Source organism: Gobius niger (assembly GCF_951799975.1).
Source record: "Gobius niger genome assembly, chromosome: 5".
In the NCBI taxonomy this organism is placed as follows: Eukaryota; Metazoa; Chordata; class Actinopteri; order Gobiiformes; family Gobiidae; genus Gobius; species Gobius niger.
In genome coordinates this window covers 31,769,729-31,784,475 of record NC_136856.1, presented here as the reverse complement: position 1 = coordinate 31,784,475, position 14,747 = coordinate 31,769,729, and the positions used below count along the sequence as shown (strand labels likewise).

Sequence of the window (14,747 nt, the reverse complement as noted above, 5' to 3'; positions counted from 1 at the left end):
TTCGCCTGTTTTTTTTGGTTTCAAAGCTGAATAAATCAGGCTAGGAATTAGATATTAAAAAATCCCTCTGAAAAAACCTTCAAAATATTGTTAGGTCTCAGACTGGAGGGTTTGGAGTCTGTGGGAGCTTCTATAAGGGCTCACTCGCTGCCCGAGTGCGGCTTCTCTCATTCAGAGAAAACCAGCCCTGAAGTTTTGTAGCGACTGCGCATGCGCGGCCCGTTCTTCGGAGGAAAAATACCATATTTGGGTAGAAGCGTCATCACGGGGACCCTTCGCAGCACTCGTGGATGTAAAATCTGTCAATATTTATGAATGAAAACCCGCTTGAAAGACGGCGTTTCTACACAGCGCAGCAGCTACTTCCGGATTGCCCGCGCCTCGCAGACAAAACATCATAAAATAAACAAAATCATTTTTTGTCATTTTTATATCTGACATGAAAACTAAGATGTAAAGGGAGGAAAATAGATAAAAATCTCCACTTCGACCACTGCGCGAAAAAGCAATGCTTTCACCTGCCGTGTCGCCTTAAAGAGACAGAGGCCTATTTCAAGACATTCACTACAGCCATTTTGAGAGAGCAATTTATACAAGGCAGTTATTTTAATTTACTGCATTTACAGACCAACAGAAGGTTTTGTCATCATTGTAGTGTGCCATAGACTGGTGCTATGTGATAAAAAAAAAAGCATAATATCCCCTCTTTAAACAGAATTGTTTGCTGCCGGCTTTAGTTATTATTTAGTTTAGTTATACAGCGTATACCTGCGCAACATGTAGACGACACCACTGGGTTAGAGTACCGTGGGCAGAGTCGTTCACTCTTTATTATTCAGATGGTAAAAAGATGATGTTATCGCTTTGATGTGTGTTTAAGTTCAGGTCTGAGTCCGTGATTACTCCTCGATTTCTAACCTGATTTTTTTGGTTTTAGAGAGAAAGACGTGACAAAGATAACAGCATGTAATGTTATGACGGTGCCACAACCAATGTCAGTGTCAACTTTATTTGTGTCACATTTACAACAAGGTGCCCAAAGTGCTTCACATTCAGGGCAAAAACACAAAATATAAAAACACATAAGAGTCAAAATGCAGCTCAACTTGAAATGAACACCAACGCAAACAGATGTGTTTTAAGGGCGGTTTTAGAAGTTTCTACGGTTGGAGCAGCTTTAATGTTTTGAGGGAAATGAAAATCTTCTGAACAGACGAGCTTCTCCTTTGACACTGTGGAACTCACTGGACTCAAACTGCAGACTAATATTAACATCTTTAGCAGACGCTCAAACAGTGGCTCAAATCTGACCTGAGTTGTTCCAATGTCTAAAATGTGCCTTGTCTGGTCTCGTAGTTTAATGTGTTTTATCGATTGTAACGTCAGCGCCCCCTATGGACAGGAGTTGAAAATTAACCCCTGTGCTTTAACACTTGAAACAATACATCTGGTTCGTCCAAAGCTATTTCTATGTCTACAATGAATGAATGAAATAAAATGAATGGTGCCAACGTTAAACAGACAAAAAGCAGCGATCATAACAAGGCCTTCAATCAAAGTCTTCAAAAAGACAGACTCAGACACAGATTCTCCCTTTTCCCATCTCCCCCAAATCCAGTGAGCGAAGCTTCAGCCGCTGTTACAGAAAGTGTTGCTCCCCTGCAGATTTGATCCCACTTAGCTCCAAATACACTTCTTCCTTACAAAAGTCTTCCCTTCTGGGCTATCTGTCACACACTGCTCTTTGGATGCCTCCAAATCAGTCTCTTCTCCTCATGGTGGTCCCATCCCATGAACCTCTGGACTCTGCTCTGGGGCCGGTCTGAAGGCCACATGAAGCTTAAAGCGTATAGAGCAGGGGGGTCTCCAACCTTTTTTACTCGACGCGCTGCTTTTACACAATATGAACATCGGAGAGCTACTGACTGTGAGTGAAAAACTCAACTGAGGTGGAGTTCACCCAGAAGAATGACTTGCCAAGATTTCAAAGAAAGTGACTTGGGTTTAGTCCTTATACTTTACTTTACTGAACCAACTGCTCACAGATTGTGCTCAGCATGTTCAGAACAAACAGAAAATGCTCTAAAATGTGAGTTATCGTTAGCGTGAAGAGATGTACAAAGTCTTTGGCAGGGCTACTGGTTGGAGATGCCTGGTGTAGAGATTGAATCTGCAGAAAGCTGATGAGCTGTGCGTGTGTGGATGAGCCAATACCTTTGCCGGTGTGTCGCATGGGAGGGCTGGAAGACGGATGTATAGGTTTAAAATGTTCTGGAATAAATTTAAAATAGTTTCTCGCTGATTCTTCATTTGATGGTTTCATGTGAAACAATGAGGAAGGAGGAAAAGACTTTTTACAAGACTTAGGGAAAACCCCAACACTTGACTGAATCGCTAGGAGGTTAATATTTGATCTTTCAATCTGCCCTGTCAGTTTGATCAAATAAATAAATCACTACTGCAAATTAAACATGAACATATTGTTCCAGTTCAGTAGTTTGGAAGTTGGACCTTTATAGGGAAATAAATGTTATTTTTGTTCATGCTGTTTTAAATTGACCTCACAAAGAATTGTTTCTGCTGCGATGAGGAAATAAAGACAGTTAAAATGATTTCATTCCGACTCAATACTGCATGAATTCATGAATTAAACTATTAGGAAAATGTCATTGGCAAAAGCAGCTCGTGACAAAAACACGGCAGAAAAAGCGACGAAAACACGTTAAAAAAGTGACAATAACACGTCAGAAACAGTGTTCATGTAGTAACTGATTTTATCTCGACTTTCCCCAGTCCTATGTAAACTAATAGGAGTGAAGGTGTGAGCACAGTTCATGACGGTGAACAGGCTGTGAGCTCTACAGTCCAGGGGCTTTTAGATTTGGGTGAAGCTGCCCCTCAGTGATGCTGTACCTCTCTGCGCCGCACAGGGCCGACGGTGTTATGCAATCACTTTAAGGAAACTAACAAACACAAAAGCACTGTGTTAGAGAGACATGGGACACCCCCCATCAGCAAAGAACTGGTTCTTTTACTTATAACGTTTCATTTCCTGCTGTCTTCCACTTGTTCTTGTTCCTTATTGTAGTGAGTGAAGGTGATAACGTCATGTTGACCTCTGAGTCTGATTCAGCCCGGGGCTCCATGAAGGGGCCGGCCCCGAGGTGCTGCTCTGCTATATAAGGCTCTGCTGTGCCTGGGTCAGTGTCTCTGCAGCCCAGGTCTCCTGTGAACGCTTCCTCTTCCAGCTGTGAGTATAAGATTTATCCTGCCATACACAAAAAACAGAGGAGAACGTGGTCGAAGACATAAGAGCAGCAGCTCTGATTGGTTTTTCAATTTCTGACTCTGAATTTCAACTGTTGGAATATTGAAAAAAAAGTGCACACTGGTTGTTTAAAAGGTGAATTTGTAATTTAAAAAGGTGAAATGAAAACAAGATAAAATTTGCATTCTGGTGCATTTTAAATAATGAACAATATTCCTAGGGCTGAAACAACTAGACGTTTAATCGGCAACTAATCGATTATTGAAATAGTCGACAACTATTATAGTAATCGATTAATCGTTTTTATCAAACACAGACTCATATAGAGCAAAAATGACATGAAAATTGTGTGTTTTTTATGAAAACCTACTTTAAACTAAACCTTAACTTTTTTAATGTTCGGGTCAGTGGTTTTTTGTACATTGTACATTTCATAAATATCTGCCTGTGTCTCGTCCAATCAGAAGCAGAATTAGTGCCAAGAGCCTCCAACAAACATTTATTTTAAGTTTACGACATCAACATGTCCTCAACTGATGCCACTTTAGCGTCATGTGAGAATTAAAAAAAATACAGTTTTCATACACCATTCACAGCCAAGCGATTTATTGTGAGGATAATCGGGAGAGAAATCGATTACCAAATAATGGTTAGTTGCAGCCCTAAATATTTCCAGCAGGACCTTTTGCTGTTGTCATTTAAAATGAGTTTAACCCAAAGCCCAAACCATGAAAACAATTCCACACCATACGCCTTTGCACTGCCTGATCCCGTAAGACCTTGGTGCTTGGATGGGAGACCCGTCAGTCTGCCCCAGGGCAGCTGTGGCTGGAAAATGATAAAAATCTAATGCGATATTATCAAATTTCAAATGTTCTGAAACTGGAGCGTTTATTGAACCTTCTGACAAATGGTAAAAATATAAAGAAATATCAATTTAATTCTATGAGTTTTAATTTGTATCATTTTTGCTACATTGGGCATTTGTGCAGCACAATGCATATTAAACACCCATATAATAAAAAGAAAGATCAGCAGATCAAATAATGCACCTTTAAACAGACCTAACTGTGTGATTTAAACCTCATATTTATTGACCTAAATAAGAGAAGATTGTTTTGTTTTTAACACATAAGCCTTAAGATGCAGTACATTCCAAATAAATGACCGATATCATTATTTTAATATTCTGCTGAATCAAATCTGATTTTCATTTTCAACAGGATTTTACTGTAAATGAAACTGTGAAATATTGAGAAGTTTTACTTTGACCATTCCTTTAACTTTCCTTTGTTTGTCAGGAACAATAGGAAAGTTTCTCTAACATGTTTGGGGTCGACTAAAGTCTGCAGATTTTAGTAACAGTTTTAGTCAACTAGCACTTTTAGTTCTAGTGTCATTTTATATATTTTATGATGAAACATTTTAGTCAAAGAAATGAACGCAGGTGGCGAGAATAATATTGTTCTCCTGCAAATGGATTTTGAAATGTAATTCTTTCTATATTTAAGAAAGAATTACATTTCAAAATCCATTCGCATCTGCCAGTTTTGCAGACTTTTTGTTATTTCTGACTGACTTTTCTTTCCTATTTAAACAGTTAAGACGTTGAACCATAAACCAGCACAACAAGCATCATGCTGTCGAAGAAAAACCTGTTGAAGAATCCCAGCGGCGACGGTAAGGCTGTCTTTGCTTCTCTGTGATTGGCCAGTACCGGCCCGCAGCACCAGGAGGTTTTCACCGTTTGACAAATAACTTTGAATAATGAGACTGACAAAGTGTGAGGCAATTCCAAATGCAATCCACAGGTGGTGCTATTTCACACCACATTTCTCTTCAGAAAACCAACATACTATATATAGACTCTTTATGTAATGCACTGACATGTGCCTTCAGAACTGAATCTAAAATATCAAATTTCCATTTAACCATTGAATTGAATAATGAAAAACAAGGCCAGAATCTCAAGGTAATTTGATTTAAACAATTTAAATAGTTTTAATGTCAAATAGGGATTTGTCAAAATATTTGAATGTGAAATATGAACACACAACCTGCAAGAAATAACATAGTCAATAACATTGCACTGATATCAATCTGGGATGAACAAATACCATATAATAATTAAACATTGGACAAAATTGGCTATAGTGCTTGTAGGAACTGATAACGAAATAACGGCCGATAATGAATAATGTATTAATTATTACATGCAATAAATACTTCATTATCGTTATCAGTTCCTACAGTTCTCCATACTCGAGGCTGTGCCATGTACAAGTTCACAGTGTTTTCTTCTCTGATCTCTATAGATATTAAAATATTCTACATGTACAGTGGTGTTCAGAGGTTTACATACCCTGGCAGATTTTTTTATTATTTGGCCATTTTTCAGAGAACATGAAAGGTAACAAAAAAGTTTTTAAGTCAGTGATTGTGTGAAGCCATTTATGGTCAAACAACTGAGTTTACTCTTTTTAAATCATAATAAAAAAGAAATGACCAAAAGGACCCTGATCCAAAGTTCACATACCCCAGTTCTTGATACTTTGTATCGCCCCTTTAGCATCGATGAGAGCTTGGAGTCTTTTGTGGTAGTTGTGGATGGGCCTCTTTATTTCCTCCTATGGTAAAACTGGTCATTCTATTTGGCAAAAATCCTCCAGTTCCTGTATATTCCTGGGCTGTCTTGCATGAACTGAACGTTTGAGATCTCCCCGGAGCGGCTCAATGACACTGAGGTCAGGAGACTGAGACGGCCACTCCAGAACCTTCACTTTATTCTGCTGTAGCCAGTGAGAGGTCCATATGGGCTTTGGATCGTTGTCATGTTGGAGCGTAAAATGTGTCCCATGAGCACTTCCAGGCTGAAGAGGGACACTTTTCCTCCAGTATTCTTTAAAAACATCCTGCATTCATCCTGAAATCTGTTTTGACCAAGTTCCCTGAAGCTCACACATCCCAAAAACATGAGTGATTCAGCTCCGTGTTTCACTGTAGGAAAATGTAACGTTTATTGTTATGGCCAAAAAGTCCTACATAGGTTTCCTCATTCTAAATGACATTGTTTCAGAAGTCTTGAGGCTTGTCGCTGTGCTGTTTGGCATATTGTAAGCGGATATTTTGTGGCATTGGTGAAGTAATGGCTTTCTTCTGGCCACTTGGCCGAGCAGCCCAATATTCATCAAGTGCCTCCACACAACCAATAACTGGAGAGAAAAAACTCTTTTGTGTAATCTTTCATATAATATATATATATATATATATATATATATATATATATAATTCATCCTTCATAATAATTCTGCCAGGGTATGTACACTTTTGAGCACAACTATATTATAGATAATATAGTGTTCACAGTATTTGTGAGCTCAAACACAAACACATTGATCTTGTGTTGCTCCCGCAGATCTGTTTGAGTGTGAACCAAAAGTGCTTGTGTGTCATGTATAAACCATAAAATAAATAAATCAAAAAAGTGATTCGGACTAAATAGACACTAGTTAACAACGCAACACTGACAGAAAAACACAAGATGCAGTTACATAACACAAACATACGTAACATTTTACCAAAAGTAAAAAAGTAATAGATATGCAATGTACTTTATCCTAACGTATGGTTCCATCCTGAACACTTCCCGCCAGAGCCGTCCCAGATTGATATCAGTGTAATGTTACTGGCTCTGGAATATCAATCTGACTGAGGCCATTCTAATTATGGAAACTGTAAACAGTAGGTGGGATCATAGCAGGCCAGAGTCTTACACAGACTCTTTCTGCGTTTATTGTCCTCAACTCAATCAACCCAGTCCAGTCCACCATATTTAAAATTTCACTCTGTCACCAAACTGTAATAAAGAGTTCAACTCCCTCAAACACTGGCTTGTGTCACAGAGGGTCTGCAGTTCTGGGATCTGGTGGAAAACGGCGGAGATGGATGGAAAGTTGAAGACATTCCTGGAGGCTGTGGCCATAAGTTTGCTCCTGATATTTGCAAATACTTTGTGACATCTTTCAGGTATGTTTTTATTAAGGATGCACCGATCTGATACTGGAAAAATACGATATTGAGTATTGGCTACAAATATCCGCTACCGAACTGATACTCAGCTCTGCTGTCGGGGCCTTTGTGCCCCTGGTAGGGTCTCCCAGGGCAAACAGGTCCTAGGTGACGGGTCAGACAAAGAGCGGTTCAGAAGCCCCTTATGAGAGACCGACAGGCCCGGTTAGAATCGCGAGGCCGCGAGGTTTTGTTTTTGGCTCCGTCTTCAAATAAAATCCATGAATGATGTAAGCCTGTAAAAAAAACAAAAAAAACAAACAAAAAAAATAAGAATCGCGAGGCCGTTCTTGGACCCACCACCTGCAGGGGGAACCATAGGGGGCTGGTGCAATGACCCGGGAATGGACAAGTGGAAGAAGATGGATGGATAGTTGGATGAACCGATACCAGTTTTGGCTCTCAACTAGGGGTGTAACAGTTCACGGGGATGTATTGAACCGCTTCGGTTCGGCCTGTTCGGTTCGGTCCACTTGCGTACCGTTTCGGTGTAATATTTTCATTAAATAATGTAAATTTATTATTAACGTCATATTAAGTGCCGCGGAACAAAGTTCCTACGCGAGTTTCCGCACGGACGCTATTGAAGCTGCATGAGTAGCTGCGAGAAACTGCAGTCGTTGAAGGCGCTGGCTTTAAGTATTTGATTAAAAGTCTTGAGCCTCGCTACAATATCCCATCACGTCCGCACTTCAGCCAAAAAGTTATACCAGCGCTTAGAGCCGGTTCTTCCTATACGCAAACTACGCAAGGTGCGTAGTGTTGTTTCACTGATTAATCAACGCGTTGTTACGGGGACAGGCTCTTCCAGCGCGCACTCCCTCTCCGCCTACTTCGCCACATATAACACCAAGTTATAGTCTGCTGAAGTGAATGAGCAGGAGAGACCGACCGCCTTCCCCCTGTCTCTTCCAAAACGCGAGTGCTTCTCCGCTCGTGTCCCGCTCGGCCGTCTGTCTCCCGGTGCTTCGCCTCATGCGCGGCTCCTCCGCGGTTGCATCATGTCACCCGTGTCCGGGCGCTGCTCTCATGTTTTCTCTGCGCGGACTCTGGGCCTCACTCTCATTTAAACTCTCTTCTTATTGTGTCTGGTGAGTCTAGAGTATCTGGACAGTAGTTTGGCGAATGGACGAGAGTAAAAAGCCGTGTCCGTGCCCTTTTTGTTGAGTTGAATCCACATGGTTCTCATGAGCACAGTTACTTACAGTAACTCTGGTTCTCTGAATGTACACAGTCTAAAACGGATTGGGCGACTCACAGGCTAATTCTCAGCGGTAAGACAGAGACAACCGTCAGGAGCAGGTTTCAGTTAGTTTTAAATCAGCGGTTCCCAATCTGTGGGTCAGGGACCAGAGGTGAGAGAATGGGACCATTTGCCATTTACTATTTTAAAAAGGGAAATAGACTAGTAGTCGTCCTAAATACCAGTCTCACAGTGGCTTAGTGGTTTAGTATTGGCAGCTTTTCAAAAGAAAAATTTTGTTAGTTCTTATTTATTTGTACCGAAAATTAACCGAACCGAGCCCTCCAAAACCGTGAACCGAACCAAATACAATTTTAGCGTACCGTTACACCCCTACTCTCAACGCATTAGATTTCGATTTCACTGGGGTTTAGATTTCACCATCTAAACCACAGTGAATTTGGGTGTGCTGCACCTCATTGCCCTAAGGTTCATTAGTGTGAACCCCTGCAAACGTGGATGAATAATAAACTATAAAAACGTAAAACTATAAGACATATAGGATATAGGACCTTTAACGCCTCCTGTTGTCTCCAAACACGAGTTTCAGTCTCTGTCTGTGTGCGGGGATTAGGTGAACCATCACGTGATCTGACAGTCCCAGGGCAGCACGGGCCACAGCACGATAGGCGCTGCTTATTGTAGTGCAGCAGTCATATCCGCCTTTGCTGGTAAAAAGTGACCAGTGCGAAAGAAACAAACACACAGGCAGAGAGTAGTTACAGTTACAATTAATGAAGAGACGTCCCAGATCAGAAGAGCAGTGTTAGTCAGAACACCAGCTGCTGTTGATGTTCCTTCTCACCAGCAGCACTAGCTCATCCATCTTGTTGGTAAGTGAGCGGACATTAGAAAACGGAGATGCCAGGTAAGGGTGTGCACCACGCACATGCGAAGGCACACCAGGGCATTTCACTCTTTTTGTCAAAGAGCTGTAGCTCGTCATCATTGCGTTTTATCATTATCGTCTTTTTTGACAAAAACAGTGGTATCGGAAGCAAAAAAGCTAGATTGGTGCATCTCTAGTTTTAATGTTTACTCCAGCCCCTCAGAGACTGAACTCCATCCCCTCCGTCCATTTGCAGCTAGGGTTTGAGAGACAAAACATTTCAATTTATTTTGACTTGGCAAAAAAAAAATCTTTACCATGTAGTTGTGTGCATGAACATTCAATCATTTTTCATGTGCCTTAGTCTTTGCCTGAAGCGTCAGGTCATCGACCTGCTGAGCCATGGATTCGCCGCTGAACATCTGGACGATCAGCCCATGGTCAAGATTAAAGACTGGTAGGTTTTTCTGACACATTAAACTTTGACGGGATCCTGAAGTGAGATCATGTTGAAATGCTGTGCAGGTACAGTGGAAGGACTGACTGCGGCTGCACCTACCAAATCACAGTCTGCCTCCTGGATGAAAACAGGGAAGTGATGCAGCGGTTCAAACCTAAACCAATCACCCTGGACCCTGCGACCGACTACTGCGCCTGGCAACCGGTAAATAACGCCTCACAGTCAGGGAAACGTGGGACATGGAGAGACTTGCATTAGGCCAGTGGTTAAAGAGGGATTTGGGAGGTGGTGTAACTCTAACCTTTAACCTGTTAACTCCCACCTTAGGGTTAGGGTTAACAATTATTTATATCCAAATCTCAAAGCGTACTGACTGGAGAGCTTACAGCAGGGGTGTCAAACATATGGCCCGAGATGATTTAATCTGGCCCCTGCCCTGTAGAGCATAAATTCCAGAGTATGTCAAAAAAATAAGTAAGTCTCTAGCCCATTCCTGTGCGGAGTTATGAATTTTTAAAGAATAACCAGAATGCTCATTCTTGCCACTAGGGGGCATTAAATAAAATTAAAAAAAAAGGATAGAGTTCCACACGTGTCCAGCAGAGGGCACTGACATAATAAGAGCTCAGGATATGAACAACACATTATATAGCCACGTGGTAAATGGACAGTCTGCCCCAGGGCGGCTGTGGCTTCAATAAAAGTTTTGCCACCACCGAGTGAATGAATAAAGACTACTGCACTTTCAGGAACTTGTGACACAGGCTTGTAAAGTGCAATACAAGTGTGAGCCGTTGTCATTAATGAAGCTACTGTCAATTGGGGCTTTGATCAAATCACAGCTTATCATTATTCATTTATTGGAAAGATTTTCTCTATTATATGTGGCCCGCGACCCGCCGTCGGAGCTGAATTTCAGCCCGCGACCTGAAATGAGTTTGACACTCCTGGCTTACAGCCTATATGCCAGTGTGATACCTCATTTGAAAGCCAAGGCCTTCTAGTTTAAAAAAATAAAACACAACACAACTTACATTACATTACATTTGCCTTTCTTAACTCTAAGCATGTCCTGGGTTAACTAACCCACCCCCTGATCAGGGGGGGCGACAGGAAACAGATTAGCAAGCAGTAGGATAAACACTACATTTTATACTTTTATGTACTGTACATGTAGTATTCATACTGCTATGGTTGTCACTATAATTACTATATCGACTTATCGTTCAATAAATAACAGATGAACTACATTTTGGGCTCATCGTCTGTACATTTAGTACATTTAGCAGCATTTTCCCCCTTTTTTCTTTGTAAAACTTTGATTTCAAACTGAAGCAAATTGAGTTACATTATATTTCATGTTTATTGCAGCTCGTGTGGTGTTTTAGGATATGATTGTGCACTTTTAGAAAGGTTTACTGTCATTTTTATTTTTTATTTTTTTTAATGACACACTTTTTTCAATATATAAGCAATAGCATCATTTTTCAAAGACATTCAGATTGAATGCTTCTGGAAACAAATGTGTTGCTTTTCACTGACATCTAAAGTGCATGTGGCACATTCTTTGCTTACAAAATTATACTTAATTGGTTGTTCTCTGTGTAAATCTCACTTTCTTCACTCATTTGGCCACATTGAGACGCGGGACACTGAATGGGTGATACTGAGGGACAAATGTCTAAATGTCTGCAGTAAAACCAAAGCTGGTCACTCGATGATCAGATTCTCACACTTTACCTTTGCTCCACAGATCAGCCACACTTTCTGCAATTACGGCCCCGGCCTGCGCTTCATCTCCTTTGAGAATGGAGGACGGGACACCAAGACCTGGAAAGGCTGGTACGGGGTCAGAGTCACCTCCAGCTCTGTGGAAATCTACTAACTACACACTGGACACATTCCAGTGGTCATTTACACAAACCAATCAAACCAATCAAACCAATTAGACATCTTGTCATTTTTGGGCAGTGTGTTATTCTCTCTAATCAAAACCTTTTCATCATGATTAAAAAAAAGAGTTTACCAATGTAATCAAATACTCGTCCTCTTAATAAACAATACCAAGCATATGAACTGAATGACTTTTGATTCTTTTAAATGCTCTGTTTATGTGATGAAGTAATAGAGGAGTAAAAGAACAGGGGTCTCCAAACTCTCTCTGATCTACTGTTATGTAACAAAAACATCATTCATGCTTTGGAGATGCTACACAGTTTGAGCGGTGTTCATCCAACACTTTTTGCTCACATTTTTTCATGGGATAAACTCACAAACTCAGACATGAAACTTTATCCAAAAAGGTTTCTCCCAGATATTGTGCACAGATCTGTTTAAGTCTGAATAAAGTCTGTGAAATGAAAGGTAACGATTCTAGAGGCATGAACAGTCCTGGTTTAGTGTCAGTATGAAGGTTCTGGAGTGCTGTTTTATGAGGAGTTCTGCAGGTGAAGTCAGTCAGTGTCCAGACCAGGATGACCACCATACGTCCCGGATCCTAGATCTAGCCCAGACTATTTCCGGAAGTCCCATCATAATCACCTGAGCTCATAATCTGTGATGAGAGAGAAAACATGGAACTTTGTGCCCGTTTTTGTTTTACGAGGATAAGCCCAGTAATTACAGAGACATTAGCCATTATTCAAGTAGAAGCCGAATGCCCATCTCGACTGTGCGTGCGTGGGTCAATCAGGCTTCTCATTTTAATTACCAAACAAACCACTCCGCCATTGGAATGTGTGAGCGAGTTCAGGTAGTGGAGCATGAACGCTGAAGTATATTGAGTCATAACCGTGAATTATCATTCTTACGGCCGGGGTGGCAAGTTCGCGAGGTGGACGACCAATATTCATCCTCGCCAAATCACCGAAGGAACCACTGAGGCCCAAAGTAAAGAACAATTTTCTGCAAATGCCAATGTTTTACATTATGTGGGATGTTTTGCCTGGATTTTTCTTTACCTCCAGTTCGGAGGTTCTACACAAATCTAAAAGCAGCAAAGCAACAGTGTCAACAATTTAGATTTGGGTAAAGCCAAACAAGGGAAAATGTGGTCAGTTCAGGTGGGAGTTAAGAGGTTAAAGACAAATGTAAACAGCAACATTTGTATTTATATTATACTGTTTTTACACAATAACCACCAAAGCAACATCTTCCCCCACTTTGGCAGGTATGTGAGCAAATTCATCTTGGGGCCAGAGGTTCTGTGCTGGAGGGCCGGATTTGGCCCCCGGGCCTGACGTTGTAAGCAGGAGCGGACCAGAGTGGACCATAGTGGACCATAGCGGACCATAGTGGACAGGGGAACGACAGGCCCTGGGACACACTCCATCATCTACCCATCACTGCCGTACTGCTCAGATTGACAGACACATGGACCATGAAACAACGCCGATTGTCCATTATAATATATAATGAATAATAACTTGTTAAAGGAGCAGGTCTTAAAAACACACTTGAAATCTAAAGGAATAGGCCACCGTTTTTACATACTGAGATATGCTCTTACCTCACTTTAGCCGAGTTAATATATCCCCGTCTGGTCTTTGTCCGTGCGCTCTGCCAGGCAAACGGAGCACATACGCAGCCTCTCCCACATGTCACATAGCTCCAAAAAAGCTCACGATAGAAGCTACCAAGCTCTTCCACGAGTTCCCTATTTAAATAAAGTTACGTGAAGTGTTTTCATGCGAAGTATATTTACACAGAAATGTAACATGTCGATTTTATAAGCAGATAAAAAGGGGGACTATATTGTGAGGCGTAATGATACGAGGAGCAAAACGTCCGCGCAGTAACTCCTAAAGGTTATTGACGGAAGTGAGCGGGGGGAAGTCTTTAGGAGTTACTGCGCAGACGGGGATGTATTAACTCGACTAAAGTGAGGTAAGAACATATCTCAGTATGTAAAAACGGTCGCCTATTCCTTTAAGACCTAAATATACATTTTCAGCAAATTTAAGATGTCGTGGGAACCATGTTACAGCAGGAAGAGTAACCCTCTGTATCCAACCAGTAATATTTATAAATGAACACGGTGGCACAGATGGTAGAGCGGGTCGTCTCATGATCGGAAAGTCGGGGGTTCGAATCCCACCTCCTGAAAGTGCACACTGTCGTTGTGTCCTTGGGCAAGACACTTCACCCACATAGCCCCCAGTGTCTGCGTACATACTGGTGTATGAATGAGTATGAATGGGTGAGCGGATCCTTGCTGTAAAGCGCTTTGAGTGCCTAATGTAGGTGGAAATAGCGCTGTATAAGTTGAGACCATTTACTATTTACCACAATCATCTCCCAACACAATGACTCAAACTCATCTTGTGTATTATTTCCACTCATCTGTTGGTAAAGGATTTCCGAGTTACCACGTTCACAATTTCACATTTTATTAGAAAAAAAAAAGACTGACAGTTCTCGCAACAATTTCAAATATAATCACACACTGAAAATTAACCACCCGCTCCCGTTCACGAAGAAGCCAGGGTCTCGTCTGCTCCAGTCCGGCTCCGGTCGGCCGCTCGGACTCCCCCACAGCGGCTCCAGCACAATGCTAATATACAGTTTATACAAGTCCAACAGAAAACAGGTATAGGTCACATACAGGGCAAAAAGAAAAGGATTTAAAACGAAAAGATGATAGTTAATGATTGGACACTGATTTGCTTATAGAATACGAGACACTGCAGATGAAGAGAAACTTAATTGTAACTCGAGATAAACTGTAGATCACTGATATGAGAGAAAACTCAATACAACTGACCTAATTTTTTTATATGAAAACATAAAATTACAGACAATTTTATGTTTTCATATAAAATCTGTTATATCTTCAGAGACAGGTTTAAATTTGTGGTTTCATTTTTCAGAGGGATTTTTC

The 14,747-nt window shown here is 41.1% G+C and overlaps 1 protein-coding gene across 1 annotated transcript; it reads left to right on the top strand.

Moving 5' to 3' along the window:
• Positions 1 to 3,080: 3,080 nt before the first annotated feature.
• Positions 3,081 to 11,761, top strand: LOC306963632 (F-box only protein 2-like). Its single transcript, XM_079557212.1, has 6 exons — positions 3,081 to 3,250; positions 4,869 to 4,948; positions 7,171 to 7,294; positions 9,773 to 9,865; positions 9,934 to 10,072; positions 11,622 to 11,761. The coding sequence occupies exons 2-6, from the start codon at positions 4,906 to 4,908 to the stop codon at positions 11,751 to 11,753; spliced, it is 531 nt and encodes a 176-aa protein (XP_079413338.1). The 5' UTR covers positions 3,081 to 3,250; positions 4,869 to 4,905; the 3' UTR covers positions 11,754 to 11,761.
• Positions 11,762 to 14,747: the final 2,986 nt, after the last annotated feature.

Bases quoted from the DNA above. Each gene is read 5' to 3' on its own strand.
- LOC306963632 (XM_079557212.1), top strand. From the start codon at position 4,906: ATGCTGTCGAAGAAAAACCTGTTGAAGAATCCCAGCGGCGACG. The intron at 7,295-9,772 runs GTATGTTTTTAT...CATGTGCCTTAG, and splicing joins TACTTTGTGACATCTTTCAG to TCTTTGCCTGAAGCGTCAGG. The intron at 9,866-9,933 runs GTAGGTTTTTCT...AATGCTGTGCAG, and splicing joins ATGGTCAAGATTAAAGACTG to GTACAGTGGAAGGACTGACT.